General features: G+C 46.9%; 1 protein-coding gene and 1 non-coding gene across 8 annotated transcripts; both read left to right on the top strand.

Annotated features, from left to right (window-relative positions):
• The first annotated feature begins 41 nt into the window (after positions 1 to 41).
• Positions 42 to 15,353, top strand: ZNF789 (zinc finger protein 789). Of its 7 annotated transcripts, none has more exons than XM_012455524.2 (5): positions 42 to 235; positions 4,633 to 4,710; positions 7,576 to 7,702; positions 11,948 to 12,061; positions 14,236 to 15,353. In XM_012455524.2, exons 1-5 carry the CDS (start codon positions 185 to 187, stop codon positions 15,246 to 15,248), a joined length of 1,383 nt encoding a protein of 460 aa, XP_012310947.1. In that variant the 5' UTR covers positions 42 to 184; the 3' UTR covers positions 15,249 to 15,353. The 7 variants fall into 7 exon arrangements, with proteins under 7 accessions (XP_012310947.1, XP_012310948.1, XP_012310949.1 ...); XM_064376423.1 differs by lacking the exon at positions 42 to 235 and adding an exon at positions 244 to 926; XM_064376422.1 differs by lacking the exon at positions 42 to 235 and adding an exon at positions 1,117 to 1,308 and having other exon boundaries at positions 2,963 to 4,710.
• On the top strand, positions 13,302 to 13,409 carry LOC135275126 (U6 spliceosomal RNA). Its single transcript, XR_010342843.1, has one exon. It is a non-coding gene; the product is annotated as a U6 spliceosomal RNA (small nuclear RNA).
• Positions 15,354 to 19,812: the final 4,459 nt, after the last annotated feature.

Genomic DNA, 19,812 nt, shown 5'->3' with positions numbered 1-19,812 from the left:
CGCAGTCCTAGAGGGGCCGCGTGCAGGGACGCTCTGCTCCGCTGCTCAGCTAGAGCCAGCGAGAGGCTCTAAATCCTGCAGTGTGCCCGCGCCCGTTGCTCGGGTAAGGGGTAGTTCACTGAGGGTCGCGGACCAGACAGACCTCGGGTCGGGCCTGGGAACCCCGAGAGGAGAGCCCAGACCCATGGCCGCCCCTGGTGGAGGCGGCGAGTCGGAGATTCGGAGGCGTCAGCAGGTTTGGGGAGAAGGAAACTAGTGTTGTGGGGAGCGTGGGTGCGGCGGGGAGGCCACTGCGGAGACCCTCGGCTCTCAAGGGACGCTCCCGTGCCTGTGCGGAGGCTCTCGGGGCCCATGACACCGGCTTTTGAGTATTTTTGGCGGTGTCAGGTCTTCAGCAGCGAGAAGAGCAAAGTCTGAAGAATGAATGGCTGCAGAAAGCCAGGGCTTGGTTTTGTTAGAGTGGGAGATGAGCCGTGCTTGTCAGTGGAAGGTGTTCACGTGATTGTGAAGCGGCATTTTGGATTTTGTTAAAAGTTAACAATCCCGTTCCAGTTAAAGTTTTAAGAGTTTATTGTGCGGCTGGTGGATTGTTCCAATGGCAGCTTAGAAAGCATAATGAGGAAGTGCAGTGATCTTGACTGTAATTGGCCATTATCAACTTGCATTCCTTCTAGGGTAAGTCGAGCTGGATCAGCTTTGTATCTGTAGCTGATTGGTTCAGTTTATCATGCGGACGAGAAAAAAAGCTTCCTTCCTGGTCAGCGCTTACTTTTCAGGGAAATAAGAAATTGTTGTTGTTTTGACACTAAGTGTCACTCCGTTGCCCAAGCTGGAATGTAGTAGCACCATCTCAGCTCACTGCAACCTCCAACTGCCGTGTTCAAGCGATTCTCCTGCCTCAGCCTCCCGAGTAGCTGGGACTACAGGTATGTGCCTGACCATGCCTGGCTAATTTTTGTATTTTTAGTAGAGACGGGGTTTCACTATGTTGGCCAGGCTGGTCTTGAACTCCTGACCTCGTGATCTCTCTTTATCCCCTCACCCCCACCCCTTCTTCCCCACCTCAGCCTCCTAATGTGCTGGGATTACAGGTGTGAGCCACCATGCCCGGCCTGTTGTTGTTTAGAGACGGAGTTTCGCTCTTGTTGCCCAGGCTGGAGTGCAATGGTGCAATCTTGGCTCACTGCAACCTCTGCCTACCGGGTCCAAGGGATTCTCCTGCCTCAGCCTCCCAAGTAGCTGGGATTACAGACACATGCCACTACGTAATTTTTGTATTTTTAGTAGAGCCGGGGCTTCACCATATTGGTCAGGCTGGTCTCGAACTCCTGACCTCAGGTGATCCACCCACCTTAGCCTCCCAGAATACTGGGATTATAGGGGTGAGCCACTGCGCCTGGCCTGTTGTTGTTTTTAAGAGACAGGGTCTCGTTCTGTCACCCACAGTGGAGTACAGTGGTGCCATCATAGCTCACTGCAGCCTCCAAGTCCTGAACTGAAGGGAGAAATCAGTGTATATTAAGTTTGCCTTACGTGGCTGTGGGTGGTTGGCCCAGGACTGTACCCAAAACATGGCCTCCATTTGATTTTTCATTAGCAAGTCTGACATACAAATGCACAGCCTTCACAAACAGATATTCAGTAAGTATAGTGCAGGGGTGTCCAATCTTTTGGCTTCCCTGGGACACATTGGAAGAATTGTCTTGGGCTACACATAAGATACACCCACTCTAAGATAGCTAATGAGCAAAAAATAAAACAAAGGCAAAAAAATTTTCATAATTTTTTTCCTTTTTTTTTATATATATATATTTTTTAATAAGCAACGAGGTCTCGCTATGCTGGAGTGCAGTGGCTATTCACAGGCGCGATCCACTACTGATCAGCACTGGAGTTTTGACCTGCTCTGTTTCCGACCTGGGCCGGTTCACCCCTCCTTAGGCAACCTGGTGGTTCCCCGCTCCCGGGAGGTCACCATATTGATGCTGAACTTAGTGCGGACACCCGTACAGCCCAGAACTCCTGGGCTCAAGCAATCCTCCCACCTCAACCTCCCGAGTAGCTGGGACTACAGGCACGCGCCACCGCGCCCAGCTCATAATGTTTTTGTTTTTGTTTTGTTTCTGTTTTTGTTGAGACGGAGTTTCACTCTTGTTACCCAGGCTGGAGTGCAATGGCACGATCTCAGCTCACCGCAACTTCTGCCTCCTGGGTTCAAGCAATTCTTCTGTCTCAGCCTCCTGAGTAGCTGGGACTGCAGGCGTGCGCCACCATGCCCAGCTAATTTTTGTATTTTTAGTAGAGACAGAGTTTCACCATGTTGACCGGGATGGTCTCAATTTCTTGACCTCGTGATCCACCCGCCTCGGCCTCCCAAAGTGCTGGGATTATAGGCGTCAGCCACCGCTCCCGGCCATAATGTTTTAAGAAAGTTTATGAATTTGTGTTGGGTTGGATTCAGTCGTCCTGGGCCGCATAGGTTGGACAAGTTTGGTGTAGAGAATAAAAGGGATGAGGCTTCTGCCTCAGCCTTGGAACACTGATCAGGATCTTTTTTGGAGTATACCTCTTTGCTTAAAGAGGCAGAGGGTCCACCCTGGACAACAGCAAAACCCCATCTCCAAAAAAAAAAACTACAAACAGCTAGACATGGTGGTGTGCTCTTGCAGTCCCAGCTACTTAAGAGACTGAGGCAGGAGCATTGCTTGAGCCCAGGAGTTTGAGGCTGCAGTGTGCCATGATTACACCACTGCACTCCATCCTGGATGACAGAGGGAGACCCCTCAAGAAAAAAAAAAAGGCAAAGGGTCTTCTAAACTATGTTCAAGGGGCTTCCTTTAAAATGAAAGTGAATTTCATTAAAATTCACACTTAATTAAAAAGCAAGTCTGTAGGCCAGGAGTGGTGGCTCATGCCTATAATCCCAGCACTTTAGGAGGCTGAGGCAGGTGGATCACCTGAGGTCAGGAGTTCAATACCAGCCTGGCCAACATGGCGAAACCCTATCTCTACTGAAAATACAAAAATTAGCTGGGCTTGGTAGCACTCACCTGTAGTCCCAGCCACTTGAGAGGCTGAGACAGGAGAATCACTTGAACCCAGGAGGTGAAGGCTGCAGTGAGCTGAGATCATACTATTGCACTCCAGCCTGGCGACAAGAGCGAAACTCTGTCTCAAAAAAAGGGGGTGGGCACAGTGGCTCACACTTCTAATCCCAGCACTTTGAAGGCTGAGGCGGGGGGATCAGGAGGTCAGGAGATTGAGACCATCCTGGCTAACAGAGTGAAACCCCATCTCTACTAGAAATACAAAAAAATCTGGGCATGGTGGCACACCCCTGTAGTCCCAGATACTCAGGAGGCTAAGGCAGGAGAATTACTTGAACCTGGGAGGCAGAGGTTGCAGTGAGCCAAGGTCATGCCATTGCACTCCAGACTGGGCAACAGAGCAAGACTCCATCTCAAAAAAAAAAAAAAAAAGCAAGCTAGTCTGTAATTGTTACTTTTGCTGAATCCTGTTAGCAAATCACCAGGCAGGCTAGAGGTGGGGATTGAGGGACCACCCCCAAAACAAAAACTTTCAAAGAGGGCTTGTCAGTAAGTGGAGCTGACCTTAGGAGCAGAGTTGGAAATACATAAGTAGATTTAGAGAAAAGCCGGTTAGCTAGAATCCTTAGGTTAACTAGACTTAGGACATCCTGTATGATAGGGGAGGGGACAGCACCTGAAGTTGGGGGGTAAAAGGAGATCACGAGGTCAGGAGTTCAAGACCAGCCTGGCCAACATAGTGAAACCCCGTCTCTACTAAAAATACAAAAATTAGCCAGGCATGGTCAGGCACGTACCTGTAGTCTTGGCTTTCTCCTGTTGGTCCTAAATTAAAGGGAATGGGGAGCAAAATTTTTGATAAAGCTACTAGATATTGAACAAGTCCTGATTTGGGACCCGTGGCTGTAGAGGCTATGGTTTGGCTTTCGGAGCTGGTTGCTGCAGGGAGTGGATCAGAGTGCTATTTTTTTTTCTCTTTTTGAGACGGAGTCTCGCTCTGTTGCCAAGGCTGGAGTGCATTGGTGTGATCTTGGCTCACTGAAATCTCTGCCTCCCGGATTCAAGCGATTCTTCTGCCTCAGCCTCCTGAGTAGCTGGGATTACAGGCATGCACCACCATGCCCAGCTAAATGTTTGTATTTTTAGTAGAGAAGGGGTTTCATCATATTAGCCAGGATGGTCTTTATTTCTTGACCTCGTGATCCATGCACCTCGGCCTCCCAAAGTCCTGGGATTACAGGCGTAAGCCACCGTGCCCAGCCCCAGAGTGCTATTTTTATATGTGGTCTACCTGCTGTCCCTTTGTACATGAGGTGCTGAAGATGACATGTTCTAGGGAGAAGGGGATGGCAGGGCTGCTGGTCCCCTTGAATAGAGCTTGGGAAATTGATCTAGCCTCAGAAATTCCTATATTTATTGTAGTGGCTCATGCATTTCATCATATGTTCCAACACCAAACACAGTGACTTTGTATTAAGTTTTGTCTGTGGGCCCCATTAGGATTCCTGGTTCTAGATCTGCCTGCCAAGCAAGAGAGCTTCAAATTAGGGCTGGCCTTACTGACTCCCTTTTTTTTCTTCTCCAGCTCAGCCTGATGCCTAGGATCCCACCCCTTGTCAAAGACCAGGCCGTGGAAGCCATGTTCCCACCAGTCTGTGGGAAGGTGAGCTGTGGCTCTCCATCTGCTTCCTCAGCGTAGTCACTGCCACCAGCAGGTCCTTCCTCAGGTTGATCCCTGTTGATCAATGTGGGGAGTTTTCCTTCTTAGAAAGGGTGATGTAGAGAGCTTAGCCTCTGGAGTCACATGGGCTCCCTTCAGTAAGTTACATAAACACTCTGGCTCCAGTTTCCTTTTCTATAAAATGGGTCAATGAGAGGGCCTATCACAGTGAGTTGTGAGGACTCAGTGAAAAACGCCCTGTGAGGTCCTTTGCGCAGTATCTGGTTATAGTTTAGCAGCAGGTTAAGTTGTCACTGTTAGTCCTGTGGTAGTTGCCCATTGTATCTTCCATGAGCATTATCGTGCACCCACTGCTGTACACACTCCAGGTGCTGTCTTCTGTGCTGGGAGATCAACTCTCAATCTGATTAGCGAGATAGATGTGTAAGGAACTTCTCATAATAAATTCTGAACTATTCCTATGAAAGGGTGTAATGGAAGGTCATTTATCGAATTTGTAGCATTATGGAGGGCGATCAGAGGATACTGAGTTGTCTGTCTTTTTTTTGAGACAGAGTCTCACTCTGTCACCCAGGCTGGAATGCAGTGGCATGATCGTGGCTTATGGCAGCCGTGACCTCCCCAGGCTCAGGTGATCCTCCCACCTCAGCCTCCCAAGTAGCTGGGACCACAGGTACATGCCACCATGCCTGGCGAATTTTTGTATTTTTTGTAAAGACAACATTTCACCATGTTACCCAGGCTGTTCTTGAACTCCTGGCTCAAGCCATCTACTAGCCTCAGCCTCCCAAAATCTTAGGATTATAGGCGTGAGCCATCCCGCCTGGCCTAGTTGGGATTATAGGCATGAGCCACCACACCCAGCCTAGAAGAGACTTGAGTTTGAAAGAAAGGAGAGAGGCTCCGGACACAGTGGCTCATGCCTGTAATCCTAGCACTTTGGGAGGCCAAGGCAGGCAGATCACCTGACATCAGGAGACCAACTTGGCCAACATATAGTGAAACCCCATCTCTAGTAAAAATACCAAAATTAGCTGTGTGTAGTGGTGCACACCTGTAGTCCCAGCTACTTGGGAAACTGAGGCAGGAGAATCACTTGAACCCAGGAGGTAGAGGTTGCAATGAGCTGAGATCGGGCCATTACACTCCAGCCTGGGCAACAAGAGCGAAACTCTGTCTCAAAAACAAACAAAAAAATGGAACTTTTAAGCAACATTTGGGGCCCAACTATCAATGTACAAGTCGTAGCTGTTGATGGCTTCTTGGAAACTGCAACTTTAAGGGAAACTGTATATATCGAAACCATTTTTTTTCCATCACTGTTACAGTGAAACAAAGTTATTCAAGGACTTGCTGCTGTACATACTTTCGCTAAAAATCAGTTGCCAAGAACCTACTGCAGATGTTAAGAGAGGAGTTACCATGCATCAGTGAATCTGGAAGATGAAGCCGTTTTATTCCCATGTTGTTATGCTTGTTAACCTCGTACAGGTGCAGGAATGCAGGTGGCTGAGTAGGTCAGATTGAGGACATTGCAGCACAGCTCTGGTAAAAGAGTGACATTCTGGATGATGGTGAGAAAGGGCCTACAACCATAGCAGTTGAACTCAGGTTTGATAGGCAGGAAAGAAAGTCCATATAATTTGTGAGATTCTGGTGTCTGTCTGCAGAGGGGAGCTATATGAAGCTTCTCAGGATGGGGTGGGCATTTCCTATTACTGACCACTCATAGGACAGTGAATGCTTGCCTTGTACACGTCCCCTCTGAACCCTACAGTGTCTTGTGAGAGGAGGGAGTGTGTAGACAGCCCCTGGGTCCCTCTGCTCCGTAACCTGCAGTGGTGTGGGAGTATGTGGCATCTTCAGTGCTCAGCCAACGGGAGGGGGACAGTCACTTGCAGATGTAAAGTCCCCCTGTGCTAACTGTGCTGTGTCCTTTGTTGCCCCCTCTGGATATGCTCCTCAGGTGTCTGGGGTTTGGTCTGTACCTTTTATATTCTCCAGCAGCGGGCTCCCTCGCTTTGGCACATCTGCTTGGTCTTGTGGCAATGGGATGAAGAGGCTAGAGGGCTCCGGAGGCCTGGGGGAAATTGAAGCTGGGTTTCTCTTCCCATGGCTCCCTCCCTGCCGTTCTGTGGGATGGGTGTGGCTCCATCCTCTTCGGCCCAGCTCCAGTCTTGCTCCCTTTCCAGAGCATTCTGGGCTCCAGCAGCCCTCACCACCTTATTCCTTAGACCTAGCAGGCCCTGGTTCCCCAGGGTGGCCAGCACCTATGAGCTTCCACATTCCTTGTTCATGTTTGTTGAGCCTATTCATCCCTTTGTAAATAGTCTGCACATTAACCAACCCCCAGTGACTTCATCTCTTTCCTAAGGAACCCGGGGCAGAAGCAATATGTTATTTGTATAGAACAGGGGTGAGCAAAATGCCCTGGACAGCTTGGTGAAGTTTCCCTGAAACACAGCTGTGCTCATTGGCTTACTTGTAGTCCATGGCTGCTTTTGTGCTCCAACACAAAAGCTGTTCCTCAGATTGTTGATTTGCTGTTCCTCAAATTGACAGCAGGTTTGAGGAACTGGAACAGAGACCAGAGGGCCTGAAAAGCCTAAATTACTTACCATTTGGCCCTTTAGAGATTAAATCCGTCAACCCCATGGTATGGAAGCCAGCATGTCTGGCCTTAGGGCCAGAAGGCCTGAACGGAACCCTGAATCTATTCCTTATGAATTGGGTGGCCTTGGCCCACACACTTTACCTCCCCAAACCTCAGTTTCCTCACCTGTAGAATAATCATCATGCACAAGTTACTGTAAGAATTGCAGTTACCTTTATCAGCTACTTTTCCAGGAGCTGCTCTCGTTTGAGGATGTGGCGATGTACTTCACCAGAGAGGAGTGGGGCCACCTCGACTGGGGTCAGAAGGACCTCTACCGAGATGTGATGCTGGAGAACTACAGGAACATGGTCTTGCTGGGTAGGACACGGCTTGAAGATTGGGCTTTGTCTGTGTTCTGAGTGTCTGTGCAAGCCCTAAGGCCCTTATCTGTAATTCCAGAATCAGAAAAAGTGCTGAAAACAAAGTTTTTTCATAACTCATGTGGCTACAAGCCCTGACTGGACATCACCACAGTGAAACCTGACTTCATCCCATAGGAAACCATTTATTGTCTTTATTTTTCCAACTGGTATGCATATCTATATGCCCAACTTCAGAAATAACAGTGTAGGCTGGGCACGATGGCTCACACCTGTAATCCCAGCACTTTGGGAGGCCAAGATGGGCGGATCATCTGAGGTCAGTAGTTTGGGATTAGCCTGGCCAATATGGTGAAACCCATCTCTACTAAAGATATGAAAATTAGTCAGGTGTGGTGGCACATGCTTGTAGTCCCAGTTTTTTGGGAGGCTGAGACAGGAGAATCACTTGAACCTGGGAGGCAGAGGTTGCAGTGAGCCAAGATCACACCACCGCACTTCAACCTGGGTGACAGAGTGTGACTCTGTCTCAAAACAAAACAGCAACAACAGTGTATTTAAAGGTACCACTTCAAAGCCTACTGGGGATGATACATTATGTAAAATACTTACACCAGGTCACCTTTCTGAAATTGGAAAAATTCTGACTCCTGAAACACATCTGGTCCCAAGAGTTTCACATAAGGGATTGGGGACAATGAATAGTTGTGTTTTTTGTGTTAGGGCTCAGACAGAGACACTTAATGCATTCTTCACCCTCACCCCATGTTTCACATCTGTAAGACCTCCAGGAGTTGAGAAGATTATGGTGGATTTATAGTCCAAAGGCTCACTTCTTATGCTCCTGAAAGTTTTTTTCTTTCTTTTCTCTGGAAATAGGTAACTTCTTGGTTTGTAACATTAGTGGGTGCTCAGGACATGATTTTAAACCAACTTCATATCTGAACCTTCACGGCTTCCATCTTTTCAGGAGCCTACCCACTCCTATTCCACTGTAGTCTCCCACTGTGGGAGTTGCCTTGGTAAATAGTTTTCTTTCTGGGGCCACATGTTTGGCCCCTGCATTGACACTCTTAGCACAGGGTCTTGACTACCTCTTGTGGGATCATCTACCCACATCTGGATTTTTATAATTTTAATTTTCCCTTTTTTTAAAAAGCATTACAAGAGCATACATTAGTACATGGAAGGTATAGAAAGGGAGGAAGAGAAGAGGAATTTATATAGGAGTAGCACCGTTAGTATTTTGGAAGATTTCCTTCCAGTCTTTTTTTCCTATGCCTTTACAAAAGTAGCTGAGCATATTCTATGTGTAATCCTATAATCTGTTTTAAACTTAACATTATTGTATCAGCGTTTTCCCACAGAAACAGTAAACAAGCGTAATTCCACTGTGATCTGTAATAATATTTCATTGTTTTCTCATTTGGGACATTCAGCTTGGCTTTGTTTTTGTTTGTTGGTTTGCTTGTGTATTTATGTTTGAATAGATGTTTCTGAGTATAAATCTTCATATGAATTTTTGATCATTTCCCAAAGACTTTCCCCAAATCAGAATTTTGAAGTTAAAGGAGATGGCACTTTATTCTTTATTGATTACTGAATGATTCTTCAACAAAATTTGCACTGTTTTGCATATCCAATAGTAACATTTGAGAATGCTTCTTTGTTTTTCTTTTTTTTTAGAGATGGTGTTTCGCTCTTGTTGCCCAGGCTGGAGTGCAATGGGGCCATCTCAGCTCACCACAAACTCCGCCTCCCGGATTCAAACAATTCTCCCATGTCAGCCTCCTGAATAGCTGGGAGTACAGGCATGCGCCACCACACCCAGCTAATTTTTTTGTATTTTTAGCAGAGACGGGGTTTCTCCATGTTAGTCAGGCTGGTCTTGAACTCCCGACCTCAGGTGATCTGCCCACCTCAGCCTCCCAAAGTGCTGAGATTACAGGGGTGAGCCACTGTGCCCAGCCGAGTTTCATTCTTGATGCCCAGGCTGGAGTGCAGTGGTGCCATCTCAGCTCACCACAACCTCCACCTCCTGGGTTCAAGTGATTCTCCTGCCTCAGCCTCCCAAATAGCTGGGATTACAGGCACTAACCACCACACCCGGCTAATTTTGTATTTTTAGTTAAGACGGGATTTCTCCACGTTGGTTAGGCTGGTCTTGAATGCCTGACCTCAGGTGATCCGCCCAACTCGGCCTCCCAAAGTGCTGGGATTACAGGCATGAGCCACCGTGCCTGGCCGAGAGTGCTTCTATACTATATCATTACACTCTTTTATACATTTTACTAGTTTTTTTTTTTTTTTTTTTTTTTTTTTGAGACGGAGTCTCGCTCTTGTTACCCAGGCTGGAGTGCAATGGCGCGATCTCGGCTCACTGCAACCTCCGCCTCCTGGGTTCAGGCAATTCTCCTGCCTCAGCCTCCTGAGTAGCTGGGATTACAGGCACGCGCCACCGTGCCCAGCTAATTTTTTTGTATTAGTAGAGACGGGGTTTCACAATGTTGACCAGGATGGTCTCGATCTCTCGACCTCGTGATCCACCCGCCTCGGCCTCCCAAAGTGCTGGGATTACAGGCTTGAGCCACCGCGCCCGGCCACATTTTACTAGTTTTAAAAATAATTTTCATTATAGAAATTCTGGAAAAATACATCAGCAAATAGAGTAGATAATAAAAATCACCTGCCAGCCCACTTTCCATAAATAACTCCTGTTAACATTTTGGTTTACTTTTTCCCAGTCTGTCTGTGTGTCTATTACAGGACAAGGATCCCTTATCCAAAATGCCTAGGACCAAAAGTGTTTTGGATTTTGGATTTTTTTTCTGGATTTTAGAATACTTGTATGTGTGTAATAAGATAATTCGAGGGTCTGACCCAAATCTAAACAAGAAATTCACTTACGTTTCATATACACCTTAGACACATAGCTTGAAGGTCCTTTTATTTTTCCCTGGGGAAGGCTGAGTTAACTGTGTGTTGTGCACCTGCGTTTTGATTGCAACTGGTCACATGAGGTCAGGTGTGGAATGCTCCACTTATGTCAGGTTAGTGCTCAAAAAGTTTCAGATATTGGATTAGGGATGCTCAAACTCTATTAATTACTTACACACACATACATAATGCACACACATACATAGCTTTTTAAAACAAAATTTGGATCATTCTATACATGAGTTTTGTATTCTGCTTTAAAATATATAGGCAGTATTTTTCTATTTTAATACATAGTGGGCCGTGCACAGTGGCTCATGCCTGTGATCCCAGCACTTTGGGGGGCCACGGTGGGTGGATCACCTGAGGTCAGGAGTTTGAGACCAGCCTGGCCAGCATGGTGAAACCCTATCTCTACTAAAAATACAAAAATTAGCCAGGCGGGGTGATGAGCGCCTGTAATCCCAGCTCCTTGGGAGGCTGAGGCCAGAGAATCGCTTGAACCCCGGAGGCAGAGGCTGCGGTGAGCCAAGATTGTGCCACTGCACTCCAGCCTGGGTGACAGAGTGAGACTCTGTCTCAAAAAGAAAACCAAAACACACACACACACACAAAAAATGTTTGGCCAGGTACAGTGGCTCACACCTGTATACAGTCCCAGCACTTTGGGAGCCTGGGGCAGGTGGATCACCTGAGGTCAGAGTTCAAGACCAGCCTGGCCAACATGGTGAAACCCTACCTCTACTAAAAATACAAAAATTAGCTGGGCATGGTGGCGTGTGCCTGTAGTTCCAGCTACTTGGGAGGCTGAGGCAGGAGAATTGCATGAACCTGGGAGGTGGAGGTTGCAGTGAGCCAAGATTGTCACTCCAGCCTGGGTGACAGATCAATACTCCATCACAAAAGTAAATAAATAAATAATTGAATACAAGGATTTTTAATATCTGCCTGATACTTTTGCCTTCATCACAATAATGTGCTACTATTGATTTAACTGTTCCCTGTTGATATTCAGTTTATTTCCAGTTTGCCACTGCAGTACCACTGTGCCGAACGTCTCTGGCACATTCATCTTGGTTGCAATTGTACTTTAGGCTGTATTTCTAAGAGTGAAATGACCACAGCCAAAAGTATGAACATTGTTCAGGCTTTCAATAAAGACTGCCAGATATTTACAAAGATTGTGCCAATCTCTATTGTCACCAGCCCTTTTGATTACTGTCCTTATCTCTGTTTGCCACTGAGCCCCAGGTCATGTCTCTGTAACTCACTAACAGCCACATCCCATTTACTTCTCCGTGAGTAGGATTTCAGTTCCCCAAACCTGAGGTGATCTGTCAGCTGGAGAACTGGGACGAGCAGTGGATCCTGGATCTACCGAGAGCTGGGAATAGGAAGGCTTCCGGTAGTGCTTGCCCAGGTGGGTGAGGAAGAGACCCAGGCAAGTGGCATCAGGAAGAGGAAGAGAAGTCACGTTAGTGAAGCCCTTTCTGAGTGCCAGATGCTGAGCCAGGTGCTGGGCATATATTATCCCACTTCTTCATCCCTCCTGCCCTGTGAAGTGGGAGGAGATCAGCGTCCCCATTTCCCAGATGAAGAAACTAAAAGATTAAGAAATCTCACACAGGCCTGATATGGTGGCTCATGCCGGCAATCCCAGCTCTTTGGGAGGCAGAGGCAGGAGCATCACTTGAGCCCAGGAATTCAGGATCAGCCTGGGTGACATGGTGAAACCCCATCTCTACAAAAAATACAAATTTAAGCTGGGCGTGATGGCGCATGCCTGTAGTCCCACCTACTCTGGAGGCTGAGGTGCAAGGACTGCTTGAGCCTGGGAGGCAGAGGTTGCAGTGAGCTGAGATTACATGAGCTGAGATTACATGACTACTCCAGCCTGAGTGACAGCAAGACTGAAAAAAAGAAGAAATCTCATACAGTTGGGAGATGGACAGTGGGGTTTGATTTCAAGTATGGAATGCTTATTCTCTCATGCAGGAAAAAGTGCTGCTTTGATGTAGCTGCTTTAGTATTTTCTAAAGTGACAACTCTCAGGGCACCCTAGAGGCCCCTTGATTCTACCCTCATTACTTGTCCTTTCTCTGTGATGCCTCTTGTTCCCTTGCTTTGTTTTGTTTTCATATTTCTTGACATATCTGCATTTTTCTACTTACTGTGCCCTGATGCAGCCGCTACTGTTTTTCACATCCAAGGTTTCTCTTTGGTACTACTGACATTTTGTCCTGATGAATTCTTTGGGGGTGGGATGGGGGCATGTCCTGTGTATTCTAGGATGTTGAGTAGCACCCCTGGCCTGCATCCTCTAGACACTAGTTGAACCTCCCCAGGTGTGACAGCTAGAAATGTCTCCATTGTCCTAACCCTGCTCACCCCTACTGGAGACCCACTGCTCTAGTCAGTTGGCTTTTGTCCCTACTTCCCTCTGGTTCCTTTTCTGTTCTGTCCTATGCTTTCTCCGTTTTTTAAGTAGATGCTTCACCTAGAGTTATTAAAAACATGTATCTAGGCCGGGTATGGTGGCTCATGCCTGTAATCCCAGCACTTTTGGGAGGCTGAGACAGGTGGGTTGCTTGAGGCTGGGAGTTTAAGACCAGCCTGGCCAACATAGTGAAAACCCATCTCTACTAAAAATACAAAAACTAGTGCTCGCTTTGGCAGCACATGTACTAAAACTATGAACAATACAGAGAAGATTAGCATGGCTCCTGTGCAAGGATGACATGCAAATTCGTGAAGCATTCCGTATTAAAAAAAAAAAAATTAAAAAATGCAAAAACTAGCCGGGCATGGTGGTACACACCTGTAGTCCCAGCTACTTGGGAGGCTGAGGTACGAAAATCTCTAGAACCTAGGAGGTGGAGATTGCAGTGAGCTGAGATCATGCCACTGCACGCCAGCCTCGGCATGTCTCAAAAAATGTGTCTTGAAGCATAACATGCTACCTCTCTTGACTTTTATTTGGCACTACTACCTAGAATAAGTTGTTTTTCTAATAACGGTGATGGGCTCTGCTCTCACGTTCTCTGGCACACACATTTCTGTGCACTTTTAGTGAGTTTGTTGGTGCTGAGACCTCTTTTTGTTACGAGAGTGAAGAGTCCAATGAAATTCAGAATTTCAGGCTGGGTATGGTGGCTCACACCTGTAATCCCAGCACTTTGGGAGGCTGAAGAGGGTGGATCACCTGAGGTCAGGAGTTCAAAGACCAGCCTGGCCAACATGGTGAAACCCTGTCTCTACTAAAAATACAGTAATTAGCTGGGCGTGGTGGCAGGCGCCTGTAATCCCAGCTACTCGGGAGGCTGAGGCAGGGGAATTGCTTGAATCCAGGAGGCGGAAGTTGCAGTGACCTGAGATTCTGCCACTGCTCTCCAGCCTGGGCGACAGAGCCAGACTCCGTCTCCAAAAAAAAAAAAAAAGAAATTCAGAATTTTGGTTTCTTGAGTCTGATGATGCAAACAAGAGATCACTTCTTAGCTTCATTTGATTGTCCTAGACCCCTAACCATTGGCTTCTCTTCCTTTTTTGCTTCTGCGATGGACAGTTCATTTACATCTTTTCTTGTTATTTGGCTAGGTTCTGAAGCCAGACACAAGATGAAAAAGCTAACTCCAAGACAGAAATTTTCTGAAGATTTAGAGTCATATAAGATATCAGTGGTAATGCAGGAATCAGCCAAGAAACTTTCAGAAAAATTACATAAGTGTAAAGAATTTGTGGACAATTGCAGGCTGACTTTCCCTACTAGTGGCGATGAATACAGCAGGGGCTTCCTTCAAAACCTTAACCTTATTCAAGATCAGAATGCGCAAACAAGGTGGAAGCAGGGCAGCTTTGATGAGGATGGGAAACCCTTCAATCAAAGATCTTTGCTTTTGGGGCACAAGCAAATACTCACAAGAGCAAAGTCTTATGAATGCAGTGAATGTGGAAAAGTCATTAGGCGTAAGGCATGGTTTGATCAACATCAAAGAATTCACTTTTTAGAGAATCCCTTTGAGTGTAAGGTATGTGGGCAAGCCTTCAGACAGCGGTCAGCTCTTACAGTCCATAAACAGTGTCACCTGCAAAACAAGCCATACAGATGTCATGACTGTGGAAAGTGTTTTCGGCAGCTCGCATACCTTATTGAACATAAGAGGATTCATACCAAAGAAAAACCCTACAAATGTAACGAATGTGAAAAAACGTTTAGTCAGAATTCAACCCTTCTTCGACATCAGGTGATCCACAGTGGAGAAAAACCCCATAAATGCCTTGAGTGTGGAAAAGCCTTTGGCCGGCATTCAACCCTTCTATGTCATCAACAGATTCACAGCAAACCGAACACCCATAAATGCAGTGAATGTGGACAGTCCTTTGGTCGGAATGTGGATCTCATTCAGCATCAAAGAATCCATACAGAGGAGGAATTCTTTCAATGTGGAGAATGTGGGAAAACGTTTAGTTTTAAGAGGAATCTTTTTCGACATCAGGTCATTCACACCGGAAGCCGACCCTACCCATGTGTTATATGTGGAAAATCTTTCAAGTGGCACACGAGCTTTATTAAGCACCAGGGCACTCACAAAGGACACATATCCACGTGATATTAACTGGAAAGCAGTCATTGAAGGACTAGGACTTAACCTCTACTTCAAGTGTGTATCACTCGATTTTTTTCATGAAAAGCAATAAATGTAACTAAAAGGGTTTTTCTATGGAGGCCTTTTTGTAGCCAATCTTCTGCTGTAGTGAAGAAATGCTTAAAAGGAAATTTTAGCCTGGGCAATATATCGTCTCTACAAAAAATAAAAAAGCCAGGTGTGGTGGCTCACACCTCCAGTCCCAGCTAGTCATAAGGCTGAGGTGGGAGGATCGCTTTAGCCCAGGAGTTCAAGGTTGCAGTGAGCCATGATGTGTTGTCACTGCACTCCAGCCCTGGTAACAGAGTGAGGCTGTCTCAAAAGAGAAAAGGTTGGTAGGCTGTTGTGTCCACTCTCTTGCATTCTCTGTACCCTCCTTCCCTCCAGTCTAGTTAAGGCAGAAGGGAGCTGTAGAAGCTTTGCCCTGTGGTTGCCAGGCTGGGGACCATTGCATGAGTTGTGAATGACTGAAGGATTGAAGAATGGGCCAGGTGTGGTGGCTCACACCTGTAATCCCAGGAGGCTGGCGGATCACTTGAGGTCAGGAATTCAAGGCCAGTCTGCCCAACATGGTGAGACCTCATCTCAACTAAAAATACAAAAATTAGCCATGGTGGCGTGCCTGCAGTTCCAGCTATTTGGGAGGCTGAGACAGGAGAATCACTTGAACCTGGGAGGCAGAGGTTGCAGTGAGCCAAGAAAGCACCATTGCACTCCAGCCTGGGCAACAGAATGAGATGCTGTCTCAAAAAAAAAAAAAAAAAAAAATTGAAGAATGCCTTTCCTGTATTACATACAACTATGACCTGCTAATGTATAGACTTAAACAAAAAAACCTAAGGGCTACTCACTAGTAACTAGTGAGGTATGAAGAACAGCTCAAAGCTACCTATTGTCTAAAATGAATGTGTTAGTAGATTCTGGTAGACTTCTAAGTCAGCATTTGTAGTAGGTGCTATGGGCCCTTCTGAAGTCCCTCTGGCCTTAACACCTTCTATGGGCTTCATCTGACTCAGTCTACACCTCGTGGCCTTCAGGGTAATAAGACATCCTGGGAGCAGCCATCAACTAATCACTGATGAGAATTTGATAAACACCAAATTCTCCATCTCCCCATGTGTGGAAACTCTGAAGCATGTGTTTTACAGTTTCCAGAGGTTCCCCATGAATTGCACACAGGCACTCATCCCAGTAGGTGTCTCATTGGGTTACTTCCCTTCTCCGTCTTTTCTACCTTCCCTAACTTTTGCAATCTCTCCCAGGCAAATAAACTACTTGTATTCAAAAAGTGTCCATTATAGTCTCTGAGACCAATTATGGTCTCTTCTCTTTCCACAGTTATTCTAAGCACATTCTGACATTCAGTTTAAGTTGAGCTGAGTGTATTCTCCCTAGAACTCAGTAATATAAGAGATCCATTTCAAATTATTTTGATATCCTAAACATAATCCTATGTCTGTATTAAAGAGTGCTCTAATTTGCCAGGCATGGTGGCAGGCACCTGTAATTCCAGCTACTCGGGAGGCTGAGACAGGAGAATCGCTTGAACCTGGGAGGTGGTGGTTGCAGTAAGCTGAGATCGTGCCACTGCAGTCCAACCTGGGTGACAGAGTGAGACTCTGTGTCAAAAAAAAAAAAGAAAGAAAGAAAGAAAATTGCTCTCAGGCCAGGTGCATTAGCTCATGCCTGTAATCCCCAATGTTTTGGGATGCCGAAGTGGGTGGATCACTTCAGCTCAGGACTTTGAGACCAGCCTGGCCAACATGGTGAAACCTCATCTCTTTTACTTTTTTTTTTTTTTTTTTTGACACAGAGTCTCACTCTGTCACCCAGGCTGGAGTGCAATGGCGCGATCTCAGCTTACTGCAACCTCCACCTCCCAGATTCAAGCGATTCTCCTGCCTCAGCCTCCCAAGAAGCTGGGACTTACAGGTGCCAGCCACCACAGCGGGCTAATTTTTGTATTTTTAGTAGAGACGGGTTTTGCCATGTTGGCCATGCTGGTCTTGAATGCCTGACCTTGTGATCTGCCCACCTCGGCCTCCCAAAGTGCTGGGATTAAAGGCATGAACCACTGCACCCAGCCTCTTTTACTATTTTTTTTAAGACCCCCTCTTTTACTTTTAAAATACAAAAATTAGCTGGGTGTGGTGGTGTGTGCCTGTAGTCTCAACTGCTTGGGAGGCTGTGATGGAAGGACTGCTTAAGCCCAGGAAGCTGAGGCTGCAAGTAAGCCAAGATCACGCCATTGTACTCCAGCCTCGGCAACAAAGTGAGACCTTTAAAAAAAAAAAAGGGCCGGTGCAGTGGCTTACTCCACTGGGAGGCCGAGGCAGGTGGATCACCTGAGGTCAGGTCTGTGAGACCATCCTGATCAACATGGTGAAACCCTGTTTTTACTAAAAATACAAAAATTACCCAGGTGTAGTGGCGGGTGCCTGAAATCCCAGCTACTCAGGAGGCTGAGGCAGGAGAATCTCTTGAACCCGGGAGGCGGAGGTTGCAGTGAACTGAGATCGCACCACTGCACACCAGACTGGCCTGGGCAACAGAGTGAGACAATGTCTCCCCCCTCAAAAAAAACAAACAAACGGTAGTTTGTATTTATAATTCTCTCCAATGACCAGTTCAGGCATTCAGGCACTTGTCACTCAGATTAATCCTCATGGTTAAAGAAAGTACAAACAGGAGAGAACTGGGTTTTTTTGTTGTTTTGTTTTTTTAAAATGGAGTTTCGCTCTTGTTGCCCAGGCTTGAGTGCAAATAGCCTGATCTCAGCTCATCGCAACCTCTGCCTCTTGGGTTCAAGCAGTTCTGCCTCAGTCTCCTGAGTGGCTGGGATTACAAGCATGTGCCACCACACCTAATTTTGTATTTTTAGGAGAGATGGGGTTTTTCCATGTCAGGCTGGTCTCAAATTCTGGACCTCAGGTGATCTGCCAGCCTGAGCCTCCCAAAGTGCTGGGATTACAGAGGTGAGCCACTGCACCCAGCCGAGAACTGTTTCTAATTCACTGGGCCACAGGGACCTGCCAGATCTAGACAGCCTCAGCCACAGAAAATAAGCAGTGACATTCGAAGGGCAGCCATCCTGACATGGCTCCAAACCCTTAGAGGGAGATGAAGGTCCTGTCCAGGCCAGAGACCCTTCAGTTTCTAGACAGTTCCTAGAGCAAGAGAAGCCACCATTACCTCCACCCAGACTAGACCTGGAGCTCTGCCCTGTGTTTTTCAGGGGCCACTAGTGCTCTGACTGCTGCTTCCTGATGATATTCCTTTAAGCAGAGGCCTCTGTCTATTACACCTGCCCCAGCTCACCTGCATCAGGGAGATAGTGTTCCTGGCTGTGATGGTGGGAGCCCCTACTTGAGCTAGGCGATACCCCCTTTCCTTCATTTTCACAGGACCTGGAAAGAACAAGCACACTTGCTCTACTGGAGATGAGGTTTTTTTGAGACGGAGTTTTGCTCTTGTTTCCCAGGCTGGAGAGCAATGGGGTGATCTTAGCTAACTGCAACCTCTGCCTCCCAGGTTCAAGTGATTCTCCTGCTTCAGGCTCCCGAGTAGCTGGGATTACAGGCATGTGCCACCACACCCGGCTAATTTTGTATTTTTAGTAGAGATGGGGTTTCTCAATGTTGGTCAGGCTGGTCTCGAACTCCCGACCTCAGGTGATCCGCCTGCCTCAGCCTCCCAAAGTGCTGGGATTACAGGTGTGAGCCACCGCACCTGGCTGGAGATGAGTTTTATGTTCTATTTTATTCGTTTCTGCATGAAATACTCAGATTTTTGTATAATAAGCCTTGTGTTATCATGATAAATATATATTTGGTCTTCATCCCCAGTGACTAGCAGAGAGCTCCCCAAACCCTTAGAGAATTCCTGAGGGCTAAGGGTGCTAAGAGCATGTTTTGTTCTATTATTTGATCTTTGACACTGGTTCCTGACACAGAGCTACTAAATCCACTGGAATTTCCTGAGTGCTGAATGTCTTTGTTCTAATAAGGCAACTCTTGGATCCCCGATGGGTTCAGCTTTGGGGGCTGGTCAGTGGAAAGACCAAGCCATGATTAGAAACTTGGAACTTCAGGCTGGGCACGGTGGCTCACGCCTGTAATCCCAACACTTTGGGAGGCCAAGGCAGGCGGATCACCTGAGGTCGGGAGATCAAGACCATCCTGGCCAACATGGTGAAACCCCGTCTCTACTAAAATACAAACAATTAGCCAGGCATGGTGGCATGTGCCTGTAGTCCCAGCTACTTTGGAGGCTGAGCCAGGGGAATTGCTTGAACCCAGGAGGCAGAGGTTGCAGTGAGCCAAGATTGTGCTACTGCACTCCAGAGCCTGGTGACAGAGCAAGACTGCCCCCGCCCCAAAAAAAGAAAAGAAACTTGGTATTTCCAGTTGAAGGAGAATCGCTTGAACCCAGGAGGTGGAGGTTGCAGTGAGCCAAGATCGCACCATTGTTCTCCAGCCTGGGCAACAGAGGGAGACTCTGTCTCAAAAAAAAAAGCAAGTTATCAAAC

Source organism: Aotus nancymaae, unplaced genomic scaffold (genome assembly GCF_030222135.1).
Source record: "Aotus nancymaae isolate 86718 unplaced genomic scaffold, 86718_ANA_hifiasm-v0.15.2.pri h1tg000015l_0, whole genome shotgun sequence".
NCBI classification, from domain to species: Eukaryota; Metazoa; Chordata; class Mammalia; order Primates; family Aotidae; genus Aotus; species Aotus nancymaae.
Note: the sequence above shows the minus strand (reverse complement) of the source record. Positions and strands in the feature narration are given on the sequence as shown.

What these genes read in the sequence shown, in the direction of transcription:
- ZNF789 (XM_012455524.2), top strand. Translation starts at nt 185, where the DNA reads ATGGCCGCCCCTGGTGGAGGCGGCGAGTCGGAGATTCGGAGGCGTCAG. An exon ending in AGATTCGGAGGCGTCAGCAG is followed by an intron (nt 236 to 4,632) that starts GTTTGGGGAGAA and finishes TTTCTTCTCCAG; the next exon opens with CTCAGCCTGATGCCTAGGAT. An exon ending in TCCCACCAGTCTGTGGGAAG is followed by an intron (nt 4,711 to 7,575) that starts GTGAGCTGTGGC and finishes CTACTTTTCCAG; the next exon opens with GAGCTGCTCTCGTTTGAGGA.